Raw genomic sequence first — 20,471 nt, forward strand, 5'->3', positions numbered from 1 at the left:
ATTCCATTCTTTCCAAATACAAGACCATTGAAAGCTACACCACCTCTCATTGCTTATTTGAGGTTAGGTGAGTAATCGACATTTTCTACATCTAATAACACATACTGATATATGACATAATTAAATATGACGCACAAGGAAAAAAGATAAAATATTTCATGCAGCCCAGTCACGTCCCTAGCTACTGCTATCTCTATCTGGTATCTTATTTTTGTGGAATATTATATTACATTAATAGGAAATGTTGAAGTGTGATTTACACCTAAATGTTAGTCAACAAGAACACAATTTCAGTAGATTAGTGAAATATTCTTGCACCTTCCAGTTGAGTTTATTCCAGCACACACACTACTGTGCAGCCTCGTGTTACAAGAATGCATGTAACAGTTAATCTCTTTCTGCCTTTTGTTCTGCCATTGCCTATAACCTTTCTCTTCTGCAGCTCTGAATCCTCCATCAGATTTTCTAGTTCTTTTCTCCAACATATGGAAGCACACTCCTTTGTTTGCCTAAAGTTTGGTCACATACACAATGCCAGTTACTACTTCCCCATTATCTTCCAGCTTTAAATCAGTCCTCTCTCACATACTCAAATCAAATGATTTTAATCACACTATTTGCATCTGCAGCTTATATTTTACAAGCACTCTCTCCCTTTCACTTCCATTTTTACGGATATGAGGGATTTTGCATACTTTACAAATACATGCCACAAACTAGAAAGTTACATAATTTACATTTAATGTAAAAGTATCTATACAACAAAGATGAACAAGAATTATTTCCATTTTTTATTTTACTTCTAACACAAATGCATTCAACTAATTTTGACTGAAACTTCATTTAGAAAGTATGCCACTGAATATAATAAAAATAAGTGACAGAATATAACTTATCTTTTCCAAATACTGTAGTAAAAGTTTCCTTAGACATCATGACTAAAATTACACGAATCCCCCAAGTTTCATTACCATCTCAGTCAAAACTGGGATCTCCTCATGAAATTTTTAAGTTCTTTGCTGATAGCCCAGCAATACTGTCCACATGACACAAATTAATAACTGGGAGCTGACAATGCTAAGTAATTATAATTAACTTGTTCAGTTGATAATTATTTTTCTGGACCACCTTTATCTTACAGTTTGTTGGTCTACTAACTTTTTCAAGTCACTGTCAGAATTTCTCACCAGCCAAGCCTCAAGGTAGAATTTCTTATTCATAGTTTTACTGCCCAAGGCATTACTGAATAGCAATATTATGTTTCAACATTTCATTGCTGAAGCACGCAAGCCTGAGAATTAGTGATGTTTCTGTAAGACAGTACTCTTTTTTCCTGTTGAAGAGGAAAAAGAAACTGTTAAGTACAAAATGACAAAGTATACTTCTTTCCCTGTATAATATAGTTTTAAGATAAAACTCAGCCTTTGAAAATTAAAACAATGTATAAACTCACTTTATCCAACATAGCAGGATATATATACTTTCCAAATAAAACAGTTTTAAAGAGTAAAAAGAGTAGATAGCCTCATCCTCAACATATAAACTAAACTTAAAGATAAAATGCAAGTTTTTTTAAAAAAAAGTCTTCTGCAACATTCTTCCACAACTTTGGTCATTATGTAGTTCTGCTTTATCATGTCTAGGATATTTTGTATATTTTAATGTACGAATAAAATTGACTTAATTACATAAAAGGAAAAATAACTGCACTAACTAGAAAATATCTGTGGAAAATACAAATAGTTCCATAATCTGTAACGACACGCAAAAGTAGAACACAGTTTAATTAATATTCTCTGATAATTAACACAATTATGAGACTAGATCATATACTACATCTTTAAGTAGGAAAAATAAAAGTATATGCATTACATTTATGCAAATACATTCAGAAATAAAATAATTTTGTATGTAAACTATGACACAAACATCCACTAACATAAGCTTCACCACATATTTTTTAAAACTGGTCTACAACTGGCAATAGTTGTCAAGCATACTTTATTAGAAATTAATGTTCTAAACAAATGCCCAACAGAAGTACTGAATTTAAGGAAACACATTTAAAACTAAAAGGATGTATACCAAATGAACTTAGTATATATGTACATGAATTATGTTTTATCTTTACTTCACTCCACCTACAAAAATAATGTAAGAATCATTCTTATAGACCAATATTGCAGAAGATTACATTTACTTTTCTCCACATTTTTCAGAATCATTTTAACTCAGAAGGCGCACAATAAATCTCGTAAGATAGTAGACAGACAGATGTGTAATAACGAACACTCAACACTCACACACTTTCTGTGCAATTCCACTGTTCAGTTAATTGTAAAAGGACACATGTGGAGAGTAATCCTTTGGAACACTGATGCCTGTAGTTATGTAATGACTCAAAATATTACATAAACAGTATGAGGAACAACAGTTTCACTAATCTGGAGTGCTCCATTTACACTTGGTGTTTTTCATTCTACAACATTCATCTTGAACCCAGGTACATCAAGTTGAATTTACACTTTGGTACCTGCAATTAAGTTGGAAGAACGTTTTCTGAAGAGGAAACTCCACCCTGAAAAGCAAATTTTTCTAGTGAGTACTCTGTTAAATCCAATGTATAGTTACAGCAGCAGCTCCCCAGTAACTTATTTTTAATACATGTACGAGGTGCATTCAAGTTCTAAGGCCTCCGATTTTTTTTCTCCGGACTGGAAAGAGATAGTAACATGCACATTGTTTTAAAATGAGGCCGCGTTCATTGTCAATACGTCCCAGAGATGGCAGCACTGTAGGGCAGATGGAATTTTACCGCCAGCGGCGAGAATGAGAACTGTTTTAAACACTTAAAATGGCGATGTTTTCCTTACTTGAACAGCGTGCAATCATTCGTTTTCTGAATCTGTGTGGTGTGAAACCAATTGAAATTTATCGACAGTTGAAGGAGACATGTGGTGATGGAGTTATGGATGTGTCGAAAGTGCGTTCGTGGGTGCGACAGTTTAATGAAGGCAGAACATCGTGTGACAACAAACCGAAACAACCTCGGGCTCGCACAAGCCGGTCTGACGACATGATCGAGAAAGTGGAGAGAATTGTTTTGGGGGATCGCCGAATGACTGTTGAACAGATCGCCTCCAGAGTTGGCATTTCTGTGGGTTCTGTGCACACAATCCTGCATGACGACCTGAAAATGCGAAAAGTGTCACCCAGGTGGGTGCCACGAGTGCTGACGGATGACCACATGGCTGCCCATGTGGCAAACAATGTTGACGCGCAACGACAGCATGAATGGGACTTTCTTTTCGTCGGTTGTGACAATGGATGAGACGTGGATGCCATTTTTCAATCCAGAAACAAAGCGCCAGTCAGCTCAATGGAAGCACACAGATTCACCGCCACCAAAAAAATTTCGGGTAACTGCCAGTGCCGAAAAAATGATGGTGTCCACGTTCTGGGACAGCGAGGGTGTAATCCTTACCCATTGTGTTCCAAAGGGCACTACGGTAACAGGTGCATCCTACGAAAATGTTTTGAAGAACAAATTCCTTCCTGCACTGCAACAAAAACGCCCGGGAAGGGCTGCACGTGTGCTGTTTCACCAAGACAATGCACCCGCACATCGAGCTAACGTTACACAACAGTTTCTTCATGATAACAACTTTGAAGTGATTCCTCATGCTCCCTACTCACCTGACCTGGCTCCTAGTGACTTTTGGCTTTTTCTAACAATGAAAGACACTCTCCGTGGCCGCACATTCACCAGCCGTGCTGCTATTGCCTCAGCAATTTTCCAGTGGTCAAAACAGACTCCTAAAGAAGCCTTCGCCGCTGCCATGGAATCATGGCGTCAGCGTTGTGAAAAATGTGTACGTCTGCAGGGCGATTATGACGAGAAGTAATGCCAGTTTCATCGATTTCGGGTGAGTAGTTAATTAGAAAAAAAATCGGAGGCCTTAGAACTTGAATGCAACTCATAGGTTACTAGGATTATTATTCGTAATAATATTAGTTCTCATGAAATAACAATTAATTTAATAAAAATATGTATCTTGTAAGAGTTATTTACAAAGAGAAAAAAGAAACAATGAACAGGAGGTTATAAATAGCAAACAGAAAGGCAGATGATTGTGTGTGTGTGTGTGTGTGTGTGTGTGTGTGTGTGTGGGGGGGGGGGGGGGGGAGATATTAATAAGTGGTGAATGTGAACTCTAAAACAGATGATTCAGCACTGAAACTAATAAAAAACTTAACAACAAATGTACAATTAGAATTTTTACTACACTATTTTGTATTCCCAAGTTTTATCCTTAAGCAAACACACACTATACCCCATGGAGTACAATTCTTACATACTTCCTATGGATTACACTAGTCCTATGTAAATATTGTAAATTACCCAGATATTCCTTCTACTGAAACAGATACAACCCTTTAAACACACTGCGTACTGGGTGAAGTTAACAGTTTTCTAAGTTATTAAGTGTACAGAGAGATCTAAATTTTCTTAGAGATGTTCTACCAATAATTAAACCACTGGAAATTAATGACATAGTATTCGGAAAAAAAAGTTATACAAGAATCTTCTGATAAAATCATGTGTACAACTAACACACTGTAAAGGCAAGCATGAGAAAATTGCTTCCATCTGTACAAATGTACTCTTAAGTGTTATATTTACCTCTTTTAAAACCTGGTTATATACTTATGATAGTGATGGTTGTTAAACTTATGTGACGATAACAAAAACAACAATAATAATAAAATCTTTAATTATTCTGGTACAGATATACACATTGAGAACAAACCTTTTTGACATCATGTTTGTCACTGCTCTCCGCTTTCGGAACACAAACAGATTATAAAGAACTGAGAGAGAGAGAGAGAGAGAGAGAGAGAGAGAGAGAGAGAGAGAGAGGAGAGAGAGGAGAGTTCAGTTCATATGATTCCTCTCCATTCTTATATTTTTCACACATTTCCTTTTTTTTATCGTTCTAATTTATTCCTTCTGCAGTACAATAAACTCACCTAGATTCGACACTTCTTTCTCTTATTTTTTACACTACTTCACAGACAAAGTGATTTGCATTTTCATGGAAAACAGTATCTTATAGCTCACAACTAAGGGATTGTTTCCTGTATTTTCTCTGTATTAACATCCATGGTCACTGAGGAAAACACATTTTAAGTACCAGCTGATTCAAACCAGTACTTGGTGTTAACTCGAACTCCATGTTAGGAGTACATGTAAATGAACATTCACATACATTCTGGCTGATATTGGCATCCTTACTGAGTTAATTAATTTATTTTTTAATTTCTTTGCAAGGAATTGTAGTATTGGAAAATTTGGACTTAACACACTTGTTAATGACATATATTACATGTGTTCATGCTCATGAATGTAATAGAAAGTATTTAACTAATTCCCAGGCATAAAATAATATTTTGGTAATTCCTGAAGGTCGAATTTCAAAAATGGAAATCTGTACCTTGAAACAGAAACCAAATGTTCTAAAATGATTTTTCCTTTCTCCACATTAAACACAGCATATTTACTCTATGCCTTCCCCTTTCATGGTCTCCTAAGGTAGTTTGTGGAATTCTATACTTCTTTGCAGCATTTGTAACCGATAATGCATTTGACTTTATATCTTCAACCGCTTTAGCAAAATCTGGATATTTAGAAGACACGACTGTCACCTGCTGCACAACACGGAAGAATGACAACACAAGAATACAAATCGCAGCAAGAAAACAATGGTTTTTGCGACAGACCAAAATTGCACCATAACCAGTGCATCTGTTCTGCCTTGTCACTTCTACTCGACTCTGTGCTGGAATATTATTTCAAGTTACAACATGTTTCAGTAACATGGGAAAAATATTTTATCTTCATAGCTGCCTTGCAAAGTCAAAAGGGAGATCTCATCAGTTAGCAGTTACAACTAGTAGGTAATTGTGTTGTCATAAACATGTGAATTTAGAAAGTGTACACAGTGGTCAAATTTAGACCCCTAGGTCAGTTCTAGTGTATTTAAAGCTACCCTGGATGACACAAAATAATGCCAGAGGTGACTGTAACATTAAATACATGAATGAGGAAAAAGGGGCAGGAAATAACATAACAATAGCATTAACAGATCGGATCATGAAGTTGTTGGATTAGTACTGTGATAATTACTCTTCCTCAAAGAAGTTATTTATTATTTTTCTTCTTCTACAATTTATTTGCTAATAGCCTCTTCTGATTTGTTTCTACCATACTGCTTCCTCAGTGCAATCCCTATGAAAACTTTTATGATTTACAGGTTCCTGTTGTAGTTTCTAACAACGAGTTACAGTTCTACAATAACTGTCAATGTGGTACAAGACAATGCAGGAACCCAAGGTTAGAAATACTTATCAGTCTTTCAACTTTTGTATGTACTTTACCTTGAACTCGGGTCCACAGTTGTCATGAACTTCTTAAATGACTCACATTACTACCAACTGTTAGTTTTTAGTTTGTCACACTATTGCAGAATTTCAATCTTAGATCACTTTCAAGTACTACAGTGTATACTGTACATCCGTTAGCTGTTTGGTAATCAAAAATCTGCTAAGGCAAAAGCTGCCATATTGGTCTGCTACACACCACTTAACATGGTACTTCTGAGGGCAGACATCATACATATAATTAAAACAGTACAAAAAAGCTTTAACTGTAATGTTTAATTTTTTTAACTTTACATATATGAGATCTGGATTCAGAAATAATAGACTAAGTGGCTTACTTCATATACAACGCGCACAACAAACAAGTGTGGCAATGTTTTTGCCATCACAGATATATGATGAACTAGCAGCCAATGAATGTATGCATGTACTTGAAAATGTCTTAAGGCAAAATTGTGAATAGAGCAAAAATAAACTAAAAATTAACAGCTAGTGGCAAGATGGAGTCACTTAAGAAATATCTTGTGTTACATTCATTTCAGGCTCTTCTTTTTTGTAAAATCATAGTAACACCTTTACCTACACTATTGGTGCTTGTTAACCTCAAGCAAATATACAGATAGCAGGTTCAAGATCTTTTATATTCTTATTTTCTGTTGTGAATTCAAATTAACCAGTATTCAGCATACCATGACAACTAAAGCAGTTACATTTCTGAGAACTATCAGGGTAATCTAAACTTTGAAACTGGAAGCTGCACAGTTAATCAGCATATTTCCAAAGGATTGGAAAAGGGCACAAGTCATCCCAGTTTTCAAGAAGGGACGTCGAACAGATGTGCAGAACTATAGACCTATATCTCTAACGTCGATCAGTTGTAGAATTTTGGAACACGTATTATGTTCGAGTATAATGACTTTTCTGGAGACTAGAGATCTACTCTGTAGGAATCAGCATGGGGTTCGAAAAAGACGGTCGTGTGAAACCCAGCTTGCGCTATTCGTCCAGAGACTCAGAGGGCCATAGACACGGGTTCACAGGTAGATGTCGTGTTTCTTGATTTCCGCAAGGCGTTCGATACAGTTCCCCACAGTCGTTTAATGAACAAAGTAAGAGCATATGGACTATCAGACCAATTGTGTGATTGGATTGAAGAGTTCCTAGATAACGGAACGTAGCATGTCATTCTCAATGGAGAGAAGTCATCCGAAGTAAGAGTGATTTCAGGTGTGCCCCAGGGGAGTGTCATAGGACCGTTGCTATTCACAATATACATAAATGACCTTGTGGATGACATCGGAAGTTCACTGAGGCTTTTTGCAGATGATGCTGTGGTGTATCGAGAGGTTGTAACAATGGAAAATTGTACTGAAATGCAGGAGGATCTGCAGTGAATTGACGCATGGTGCAGGGAATGGCAATTCAATTTCAATGTAGACAAGTGTAATGTGCTGCGAATACATAGAAAGATAGATCCGTTATCATTTAGCTACAAAATAGCAGGTCAGCAACTGGAAGCAGTTAATTTCATAAATTATCTGGGAGTATGCATCAGGAGTGATTTAAAATGGAATGATCATATAAAGTTGATCGTCGGTAAAGCAGATGCCAGACTGAGATTCATTGGAAGAATCCTAAGGAAATGCAATCCGAAAACAAAGGAAGTAGGTTACAGTACGCTTGTTCGCCCACTGCTTGAATACTGCTCAGCAGTGTGGGATCCGTACCAGATAGGGTTGATAGAAGAGATAGAGAAGATCCAACGGAAAGCAGCGCGCTTCGTTACAGGATCATTTAGTAATCGCGAAAGCGTTACAGAGATGATAGATAAACTCCAGTGGAAGACTCTGCAGGAGAGACGCTCAGTAGCTCGGTACGGGCTTTTGTTAAAATTTCGAGAACATACCTTCACCGAAGAGTCAAGCAGTATATTGCTCCCTCCAACGTATATCTCGCGAAGAGACCATGAGGATAAAATCAGAGAGATTAGAGCCCACACAGAAGCATACCGACAATCCTTCTTTCCACGAGCAATACGAGACTGGAATAGAAGGGAGAACCAATAGAGGTACTCAGGGTACCCTCCGCCACACACCGTCAGGTGGCTTTCGGAGTGTGGATGTAGATGTAGATATTTACATTATCAATACAAAACAGTTAGCAGATTCACAACTGCATGTCTACTGCCATTTTTTCATGGTTTCTAGATTCGTCCATGATCATTAATTTCTAATTTTGTTTAATAATCTCGCAACTAGCCACAACATTACCTATTTTTCTTATGCTCAGCGTCATATCATTTTGGTCTCAGAGCCCATCCCCCCACCCCCAAGCCCCAACTAGTATTTGGATTTACTTTCAACAATTTACAATACTAAATAAAATTTCTAAAGAAAATTTAAATTTTGTTTCTCACAATTTTGGATTCACGCTCTAACACAGATTATTTATAAGCATTGTGTAAGAAATTACCTAATGAATGTGTGTCCAATGTGAAAAGAAATATACAGTGGAACCTCATTTAACGAGCACCTCTCAATAAAGCGCAGTTCGTATAAAAAAAAAAAAAAAAAAAAAAAAAAAAAAAAAAAAAAAAAAAAAGAGACTTAACGAGTGATGTTTCGCATGATAAGTGACAACGATTCAGTGAGGTACCATCAGACATTCATGTGCAGTAGGGGAAACGTCAACAATATAAACACCTTTCATTTGTTGGCAGCAGCATATGAACAATGACTTTAGTACGTACTGCAGTCTGGGTTTAGCGCTCTTTCTGCTACCATCTTAGTGCAGCTTGTGGTCACGTATTTTTCTAAACTTGTTTTCACACAGTGTTCTTTTGTGTCCAAAATTTAATAAATTTCATAGAAATGTCCCCAAAGATAGATCCACAAGAAGAAGACCATAAGAGAATGAAAATGACCTTATAAATGAGACGTAAAATCATTTAAAAATGTGAATGTGATGTGAGCTTTGCTGAATTAGCACTCACACCCAATCGGTCTACATCAACTGCTTGCACTATCCTCAAGAACAAGGACAAGACTAAGGAGATAGATGGTTCAAAGGGAATGACAAGATTACCTATACAACGGTTTTATATTAAGGACAATGTCGAAAGGTTGCTCCCTATATGGATAAAGGAAAAGCAACTACAGGGTGACACTATTAATGAGAACATTTGTGAGAAGGCGAGAAACATTTTTGTCGATCTCATTAAGACGTTGCCAGGGTCATCAGCGGCAAAGAAGTATTTAAGGGAAGTCATGGGAGGTTGGAGAAGTTTAAGAGAAGAACCAGCATCCACAGCGTTGTGAGGCACGGCGAAGCAGCCAGCTCCAACACAAAGGCAGCAGAGAACTTCATCAGCAACTTCAAGATGTTCTTATATTCTCAGGGTTATCTGCCACAACACGTTTTTAATTGTGAAGAGACGGTTGTATTCTGGAAAAAGGTGCCGAAGCATACCTTCATAACAACAGGGGAGACTGCACTGTCTGGTCATAAGCCAATGAAACACATCTCACACTCTCATTCTGTGGCAAAGCAATTGGTGACTTGAAAATTAAAGTGCTGCCTGTTTATCATTTAGAAACTCAACAAGCGTTAAAGTCCAGAACAGCAGGTCAAATGTGATGTGGAGGTCCAACAACAAGGCTTGGGTGAGACGTGATCTTTTATGTATTGGATCAAGGAAGTGTTTGGTCCTTCAGTGAAAAAATATTTGCTTGAAATGAATCTGTAACTCCTCATCAAGATCCAATTTCTGCCTCCCAACACCAATCCATTAGTCCAGTCTATCGACCACCAGATTATTTCTAACTTTAAGAAGTTCTACATTTACGCACTCTCTGAGATTGCTTTGAGTTGACTGAAGCTACCAATCTCACTCTCAGAGAGTTTTCGAAATAGAACTTCAACATCACTGCGTTCGAAGATTGTCAAAAAGGTGTGGGAAGGGTTTACCAACAAAACTCTTGACTTCTGCTTGGAAGAAGCTTTGGACGGAGTGTGTTGTCGAACGTGGCTATGAGGCATTTGAGTTAGTACCTGTGGAGCCTATAGTCAACGAGATTGTCTCTTTGGCCAGTAGCACGGGACTAGAAGTGGATAACAACGATATTGATGAGCTTGTGGAAGCTCACAGCCACGGCCACTGAAGAGCTTATGGAGTTGCAAACGTTTTCACGGCAGGAAGCTATGGATAGGAGTTCTGGAGAGGAGTTCTTCGGAGGAGGAGGAGGAGGAGGAGGAGGAGGAGCAAGTAACATTAACAGCAACCTTCTGGCACAATAAGAGAAATGCTGAAAGCATGGGAATTGGTTGCATCTTACACTGAAAATCATCACCCCCAATAAAGCAATGGTTATGCGCACTACAAATTTATCTGATGGTAATGCTGCGTGCCATTTTCTCCAAGTGTTGAAGTGTTGGTAGAAACAAATGGCCACAGAAAGCTTACCAATAAAAAAGAATTAATTACGTATCATCAATAATAAAGTACATAATACTGTATGTCTGATTTTCTTTGAATAAATGGCATGTATAAAACTTTTTCCGCACAGAACGCATTATCGTATTTTACATTAATTTATACGGGATAAATTGTTTCACTTAACAAGTGTTTCACACTATGAATAAGATTCTGGAATGAATTATGCTCGCTATACGGAAGTTCAACTGTACTTTGTTCTAGGATGATGCACTCTTTGTATTATCTTGATGGAGAGGAGGCTAAGAAACACAGTTTAAACAGCTGAAAGAGGCAAGTGCGCTTAATCACTTTACAGGACAACCTAAAAGTGTCACTTAAGGAAAACCAAGAGTGTTTTTCTTTGAACAACAAGAAGAGGATAATGTTACAAATCATTTAACAGTGTAGCTTGCATTTTGGGTGTTGTCCTGTACGAATATGAGCAACTTCTTCATCTTATTAAATTAAGAGACTGATTCTACACCAAAATGTTTTATTATGTGTGGTCCTGTTAACACTGCTATTCCTTGGCCTTTCTATGACTTACATAAAGTCTCCATGAGGCAGTTTTAATCATCATACAACACAATAATATTTCTGCATTTGGTAAAACTAAGTATGCGAAAAATTTTAAGTACCTGAAAAAAGGCACAGTTTCTTACAAACTGCATCCCTATGCTGCAGCATTTCTAAGAAAAGGAAAATATCACTGATTAATCAGGAAAGAGAATGAAATGCAGGCTGAGAAGATAAGACTGACTGACTCATAGGTTTCACGGCAGAATTTTCATTTGTGCATGCAACTAACAGTCTTTCACAAAAACAATTTCTGCTAGGCCAAGTGGAAAGTGATACAGTAAATCAGCTGAAAGCATAAGCTCCTTCCTAACTTACATGGCTGAGATGTACTACAATGACCATCACATTAGGACTCTAGTGTTAACTTACATGTAATTTAAGTTTAAAAAATAAGTGTAATTTCAATATGCATTGGTAAAGTAAATGAAAGCTATTTTTATTAACTTCCAAATACCTTAATTTTTGACTATTGCTGTAAATAGAAACTAATAAATATCATCTTTCTATTACTTAAAAATTATCACCGGTACAGAGATGCACTGGAATATAAACAATACTGACTATTCTGTTCCTGTCAAATGCATTTGATACAATTTGGCCTGTTAATATTCTGTTCCTTATCTTGCAACATAATATGGGAGGTATGAAGGATATGTACAACTATCACACTTGCACAAAAAACACAAGGAAAAAGATGACTGGAAATTCCATTAACAAACAACAGCACCATTTAAAATAATAACATAGTGATCATAAATAAGTTCCAGCTGGTATTCACTGATAACACTTTGATCTGCTGCAGATTATGTACTCATTTTATTGAATTAACACTCACATATTTACAAGTTGTTCTTGTAGCCGTTTCTCTTCATCTTCTGCAGGATATGAGGAAAATATTAATGAAATGAAAATAAAGTTGGGTGTCATACAACATTCACTCATAAAAATTACAATTTCACAGGGAACTTTGTGAGAATGACCAGTTCATCATTATCAGCACAGTGTCCATTGCATGTTATGTTCACTAAGTCTTCAGACCCATAATTACAGTCCTTATTACTCTTTTTACCAACACTCTTCAGATTTCAGTCTGCTTTTACAAACTTTCAGTATTTACAGTGCAACAGGTATATCTCTAAAAACAATCAGAAATCTTGAGTAACAGTCTTTCATTCTGCATAATTCCATCATCACTAAAATATGAGTTTCTATTTTATACCATGCATCCTCATGCCTCCATCCCAGTGCAATCATCTCCCCTTGCTTGTAATCTAAAAGATGAAAATAAAGACAAATTACTTCTACTTGCAATATAAATAGTCAGCACTAATAAAGAATGTATACAAACAAAACTGCTAAGGTATTACTACATGATGCTTGAACTGCACAGGAAGCTACCATTTAATAGAAGGAAAAAAGTAGCATACACACATTCTCTTTCAATGATCTAACGGATAAATGTTTTTAAATTTTATTGTACCAGTACAACATCTGTAACATATTGTACATCCCCCATGCTAAAATTTTTATTTGAATTTATTACAAATGAAGATACTTTAAAATTAAATTTCTACAATTGTATGCGAAGTAAAGAATCAATACATAATTATCAATGCAATTCAATGCAATATTCAAAGTAGGAGAAAAGCTACTGAATTTAAGTGACAAAAGACTCTCAAAACAGTCTGAAGTACAACTACACTTTAAGTATCTTCCTTCTATCCAGTACTACTTTACTCAGCTTTCTGTAACATGTATCAGTAGAGAAAGGTGTGAGGGGAACAGAGAGAGAGAGAGAGAGAGAGAGAGAGAGAGAGAGAGAGAGAGAGAGTGTGGGGCGGGGGGGGGGGGGGGGGGGGGGGGGTTCACATGACAGCAGACAGCTGAAAAAGTGGGGGAAGAAAGCAGAAACCCTTCCACATAGCTGAGCCATACAAAAAGTTTCTGCAGACAACATTCAGGTAGGTTTATCTAGTTACAGTTGCCACCTAAGAATGGTAACGGTTGGGATAGCAGGAGAGCACTTACTGCACTCTCAAAATTTCATTGGCTGCCATTACTTGATGGATGTGGATGTACACAATGGTTCAAAACTAAACCATCTTCCAACATGTCTCTCTCTCTCTCTCTCTCTCTCTCTCTCTCTCTCTCTCTCTCTCTCTCACACACACACACACACACACACACAAACAAACAAACAAACAAACAAACCAACAAAATGGGCCTGGAACCTTTCCTCCAGTTTTCAAGGTACTGGCTACATACATGCAATGCAACTACTCCCATAACACGTTTGCCACGGATTTTCAGTTAATGGACTGGGTTTTGCCTTCTGTCAAACAAATCTATAGGAAATGTTTCTACTATTGTTCCTCTCAGGTAAAAAGAATATTCTTAACCAAAGTATCACTACAAAGAATGTAGCAGTTTGACATTTCACATGACTGGGATAGTGCCATTCTCTGTACTGGCCAGAGGATTGTAGGATGGGCAGGAAGTGTGACAACAGCACAACATTAAATTCTAAGGTATGATCCTACTGAATGAGGTGGGGTCATGCCTTCGTTCAGACCATGAATGACTTCATATAGCCAATTTAATGTGGTTTCTGTCAGTATGTGCAATACAAATGTCTGTCCTCTAATAGCGAAAATTAAATATTTTACATAAGGTGTAATCTCAATTTTGAAATGAATGCGGTACCAAATTTCCCACATGCACTCAAATCTTCTCAATTTTTGTGCAGTCGAATACTAATATGCCCAAGTGAGCCTTATCTTTCAGCTGTGAAGCAAAAAGAAGCTGCAGAGCTAGAGTGTGTGGAAAAAATGAAATTCACTGTATTACACCATATTTAAACAGCGGAAAGTTAGACTTTTTCACATGATGGTTGCTTAGCAACAGATTCACAGAAGTGGTCAAACTGACCATTCTGAAATTTTATGATCTTTACTTCTTTTCAACAGCAACTGCACTGCAGAAATTACAGACCCTTAAATACAATACCAAAAAAATTAATACACCTAAAAAAATGATGCTGTGTTTGATCCGATGACAACATATGCCACCTGGGAGATAGTAGATGGTCTGATAATGGTTTCAACATCACCTGAAAATAGATAGCGTAGCACCATAGCTACCACCAGAGCACCACTAACCCTACCCTTTAATGGGGAATGGTCACATCCAAAAGGCTCAGTGTGGTGCAAATGTGTGAAGAATGTAGGCAACCACAGTATGGAGATGAACTTGTGCTTCCTACACCCAAATGGGTAGAATCTGAATGGGGTCAAACTGTGGCCTTCCAAATAGCAGGATGATCCTTTCACAGAATTGCCAAGATGTTGGAAGTATTGCACCAGTTGCGCAACAATGCTGGTATCAGTGACCATTTTAAGATTCTCATACCTGTAGATGAGGTTCTGGATGCCCACCAGGATCATCAATTGTAAGGGCAGCACTGGCAGATTGTTCAGCTACAACAGCACAGATAAAAGGGCTTGTGAGCACAAATGGGTCAACACAAACTGTTGGGAACCAGTTACTAGCAGTGAGGCTACAGGCACGTACACCTCTAATCCATCTTCCACTCACACTACAGCATCAATGTACATGGGTTGGCTGGTGCCATCAGAGGATCACTTAGAAAATTGAATGGCACGCCATGGTCTTCGGTGATTTAAGCAGATTCTACCTGCATGCAAGTGATGGTCACTTGCGCATATGATACTGACTTGGTGAGCGCTGCCTTGTAGAGTGCATTCACACAAGACACACTGGCCCCATCACAGGCCATATGGTCACCATCTGTACGATCAACTGGATGCCAGAGTCAGTGCCCGCCTTGCAGCTCACTGATGATGTTTTTGTTTGTGGGGTGCTCAACTGCGTGGTCATCATCAGTATCCGTACAAATACCCAAACTGTAGACAGTCCAATCTAGCTACTTTCATGAACAGGGTGTATACGTGGGGAGGGGGGGGGGGGGGGGGGGGGGGGGAATTCCCGGATTTTTCCCGGTTGAAAATACACTTTCTCTCAGGTGAAAATACACTTTTTACGTGTTAAGTGACAATATATTTTTCCTCAGCACTGTAAAACTTATCAATCCTTTGAATGTTTATGGTTTTATACACCGACGTAGAATTTCCCGCAGTTTAGAAAACGAAACTCAGGGGAAACAAAACACGTTTTGGAAAGGTCTTTGATGTGCAGCAACATGTACACTGCTTATTTTCGTGTTACAAAGGCATAAACTCTAATGCCACCAAATACCGAAGTTACTTTCCAAAGCATTGAAACTGAGACTGCGACGCGCTTTTGTAAGTCAGTCTCAGTTCATGTCACGTGATCTCACTAGCTGATGACAGTGTAGGACATGTGATGTAGCCTGCCAATGGCAAGTTAACTCTTAAGTAGTGCTAACACACAAATAAGAAAAGTTAATGGTTTAAATTACAAGAAAAGCAAAGCTTTCACATATAATATTGGTCTCTAAGATCAACAAGCTGCAAGAGAAGCTAAGCTTATACATACAATGTTGATCTTTTTTGCACGTGTTACACTTTAAGATACATCACACAAATGTGTCTGTAAAATTTTTAATAACAAAGTAAATGTCTGATCTTCTGGGCTCGAATTTCTTCTAGATGGTCGTCCTCAAAGAGTTGATGTTTAAATGAGAAGCAAACACTCTGTGATCTAAGAAATTCATCGTACATTCTTGCACACAGTACATATTGCGTAAAAGGAAATTTACTTTGAAAGTAACACTTTTCAAAACACCATTCGCAATATTTTCCTGCAACCTGTTAGAAGTAGGTTCGTTTCAGCAATTGCCAGAGAACACCAAGTAACAGGCGTCACCATGCCTGCGCAGCTACGATGATGCAGGAAGCCCGTATGTTCATTCGTGTAAGACATTAAAAGATCTTGCATTATGTCATATAAGAAACAAGACATTAGAGGACACTTCAAGAGCACTGGAATTTCGTGAACCATACTGATATGCATAATTCAGTTTTAAGTCCACATTCGTATGTCCAAATTCGGATGTAAATTTGCTTGGGGTACCAGTACTGTATTATCTCATATTTGGATCTTTATTATGGCATAATGCCATACAAGCTATAAGATAGAAAGCGTGCACTTGAAATGCAGCGAACAGTTGAAACTAGCCAACAGTCTGAAATTAAACACTTCATTTCAAATAAATTGACTGCCTCAGCGGAGAAGATTAACAAAAGCCAAATCTCTTTAGCAAACCAACAAAAATAACTTCGTTGTTCTGCAAGGCAATTAATGCTTTACTGTCAAAAATGTGGAAATAAAATGTGGAACTAATGAGATATTTTAGCCTTCCATAATTATGAAAACGTATTTTAATTCATTTGTTAGCTCCTGGCCACAGAAATCCGTTTTGTTTTCATTTCATGAGAGAGCAATAAATAAAGACGAAACAGCAAAATCACTAAACATAAACACGGGTCATGTGGAGAAGTCTCACCTCCCCACAATAACTCAGATTGCTCTGTGCATCAGCCCCGGATCTACAATATTTCCGAACCGGGGCAATACTAGATAGTGGCGCCCAGCCACATATCTGTAGCCAGAAGTGGGAGAAGGTACTACTCATACGCGACTCAACTGCGCATGCACAAGAGCTCGACTGCAACTGCTCGAATGAATCACAGTTGTCACTTCATCCTCATCGGAAGCTATTTGTAGTTAGGAAGCATTGCGTAGTCTTCCTAAAGCCGTTTACCCACTTTGCTGTTGGCAGATGCTTGTATGAGCACTGTGTTTTGTTGTTCTATATGGCACATTTCCTTTGCAACTTAAGTTTTATTTTCAGAGTATTGGTTCTTATCATTCAAAATCATAAAAATTTAACCGAAAACTAAAACAATGAAAAATTCTAAAAAATCCCCAGGTTGTTCCTGGTTTTCTCACGGGTCGTATACACCCTGATGAATATGATGACAACACAATCATCCAGTCCCCAGGTAGAGAAAATCCCCAACCTGTCTGGGAATCTAACCCAAAACCCTGTGATCCAGAGGTAGCGACGCTAGCCACTAGACCACAAGTTATGGATGCAGCTCATTGAAGCTACATCACATACTAATATGGGTGTTTCAGAATGGGTTGATACCTGGTACCTCAGAACTGCTTTGGCTATCGATCTGCAACTGTAATCATTTCATGTACTCCATATGCACAATTGCAACAATAAATCTTGAGTGAATTGGAAACCTCTACAAGGAGGTACTAATTTTTTCCCAGCAGTGTACATTAATTTCTCATTACTTAACATCTTAAACTGCCACTGTGATAATTTTGACTGCTCAACTTTTCTTTACACATCAACACTGCCCACGAGGACTACAAATGCTCAATTGTATTTCTAGTGACTGTGAATGATACTGCAATGTGTGCTAAGGATTCTGAATTGATTATTGCACATCACTAATTCTGAATGCTTGGCTGTGTGCAAGTCATGATACAGATATTGGAAACAGTTTGCTGTACTATCAGGCAACGGAGAAATTGAATAACTGAACAGAGAGTTACAGAGCAAGAGTCCAAAGACAGTCAAACCAAGAGACAAGAGAAACTGAACTCCAGAAGGTGCTGAATCAACTGCAATTTTATGATGCACCCACAGAAGTTATGGCATGACTGATACAGCAGCAATATGACCTCATCCATCAAAACCAGTATATCATTCAGGAAGGCCAGTGATATCTGCTATACCAGAGGAAGACAGGGAGTAAGAGGCATTTGGAATTCAGAAAAAAGAGAAAAAATGGGTGACTTTAGGTCACACCTTGAAGACACCGTTAAGACTGAAAGACCAAAATGTTCTACACCAAGAGGAAGGATGAATGCCACTCCCAAAGCACTGTGACATCTTGGTTGGTGTTTATAGCTGAAAAATTCTATCACACATACAGTGTGAACCAGAAACTAAAACAACAAAATTTCAGACACTGGTCAGGAATATTTCAAAGGATTCGTGATCTTCAGTGAATTTTTACAGAACTATTTTATTTGATTTCTTACCATATAACGGAGATGCTGAGTAACAGATAGGCAAAACAAAACACTGTTACAAATAATCTTTCGGCCAGCAATGCTTTTGTCAAAAAAATACACACACACACACACACACACACACACACACACACACACACACACACGTGCACAACACAACTCACACACACGACTGCAGTCTCTGGCAAACTGAAGTCACACAGCGAGCAACAGCACTGGTGCATTATGGGACTGGTGACTGGGTGGGGGTAAGGAGGAGGCTGGGGCAGGAAGGGGGAGGGATAGAGGGTAGGCCGGGGAGCGTGCAGGGACAAGGTGGAGAGAGGGTTGGGCAGCTATGTGCAGTTGGGAGGTTGGACGAAGGGCAGGGGAGAGGTGGGGAAGGGCTAGTGGAAAAGGAGAGAAGTAGAAAGACTGGGTGCAGTGGTAGAATGAGGGCTGTGTAATGCTGGAATGGGAATACGGAAGGAGTTGAATGGGTGAGGGCAATGACTAACGAAGGTTGAGGCCAGGAGGGTTTTGGGAACGTAGGATATTTTGCAGGGAAAAATTCACATCTGCACAATTCAGAAAAACTGGTGTTGATGGGAAGGATCCATATAGCACAGGCTGTGAAGCAGTCATTGAAATGAAGGATGTCATGTTGGGCAGCGTGACTTGTTTCTTGGCCACAGTTTTTCGGTGGCCATTCATGCGGACAGACAGCTTGTTGGTTGTCATGCCCACATAGAATACAGCACAGTGGTTGCAGCTTAGCTTGTAAATCACATGACTGGTTTCACAGGTAGCCCTGGCCCTTTGATGAGATAGATGATGTTTGTCACTGGACTGTAGGTTGTGGTGGGAGCATGTATTGGACATGCCTTGCATCTAGATCTATTACAGGGATACGAGCCATGAGGCAAAGAGGTTGGGAGCAGGAGTTGTGTAGGGATGGAAGATGATATTGTGTAGGTTTCGATGGATGGCAAAATTCCACTGTTGGAGGGGGGGCCGGGGGGAGGAGGATAGTGGGCAGGACATTTCTCATTTCAGGGCACACCAAGAAGTCAAAACCCGGGTGGAGAACGTAATTCAATTGTTCCAGTCTTAGGTGGTATTGAGTTACGAGGGGAATGCTCCTCTGTGGTCGGACTGTGGGACTTTGGGAGGTGGTGGGAGACAGGAAAGATGAAGACAAAAGAGATTTGTTTTTGTACAAGGTTGGGAGGATAATTACAGTCTGTTAAGGCTTCAGTGAGACCCTAGGTATATTTCAAGAGGGACCGCTAATCACTGCAGATGCGACAACCACAGGTGGCTAGGCATTATGGAAGGTACTTCTTGGTATGGACTGGGTGGCAGCTGTCGAAGTGGACGTATTGCTGGCGATTAGTAGGCTTGATATGGACAGAGGTACTGATGTAGCCATCTTGGTGGACATCAACATCTAGGAAGGTGGTTTGTTGGGTTGAGTAGGACCAGGTGAAGCAAATGGCGGAGAAGCTGTTGAGGTTCTGGAGGAATGTGGATAGGGTGTCCTCACCTTCGATCCAGATCGCGTCACCAATGAATCTGAAGCAAGAGAGGGCTTTATGATTCTGGGTGTTTAGGAAGGATTCCTCTAGTCTGTCCATGAATATGTTGGCATGGGATGGTGCCATGCGGGTGCCCATACTCATACCTCCTAATTTGCTTGTCGGTAATGCCTTCCAAGGAGAAGTAATTGTGGGTGAGGATATAGTTGGTCATGGTGACTAGGAAGGTGGTGGTTGGTTTGAAATCTGTCAGGCATTGGGAAAGGTATTGTTCAATAGTGGTAAGTCCATGAACATTATGGATGTTAGTGTAATGGGAGGTGGCATCAATAGTGACGTGGAGGGCACTGTGTGGTCAAGGGACAGGAACTGTGGAGAGTCAGTGGAGGAAATGGTTGGTACCT

General features: G+C 38.8%; 1 protein-coding gene across 4 annotated transcripts in view; it reads right to left on the reverse strand.

The window, feature by feature from the left end:
• Positions 1 to 307: 307 nt before the first annotated feature.
• LOC124596607 (nascent polypeptide-associated complex subunit alpha, muscle-specific form-like) overlaps positions 308 to 20,471 on the reverse strand; it is a 109,260-nt gene continuing 89,096 nt past the window's right edge. For 2 of the 4 annotated variants that reach the window (XM_047135822.1, XM_047135823.1), the window contains exon 11: positions 308 to 2,578. In XM_047135822.1, the coding sequence (XP_046991778.1) occupies positions 2,540 to 2,578 (39 nt within the window). In that variant the 3' untranslated portion in view covers positions 308 to 2,539. Of the gene's footprint in view, positions 2,579 to 12,286; positions 12,766 to 20,471 lie in introns of those variants that run through there. The other 2 variants (XR_006978327.1, XM_047135824.1) reach the window with 2 other exon arrangements.

This window comes from Schistocerca americana, chromosome 2 (genome assembly GCF_021461395.2).
Source record: "Schistocerca americana isolate TAMUIC-IGC-003095 chromosome 2, iqSchAmer2.1, whole genome shotgun sequence".
NCBI lineage: Eukaryota > Metazoa > Arthropoda > Insecta > Orthoptera > Acrididae > Schistocerca > Schistocerca americana.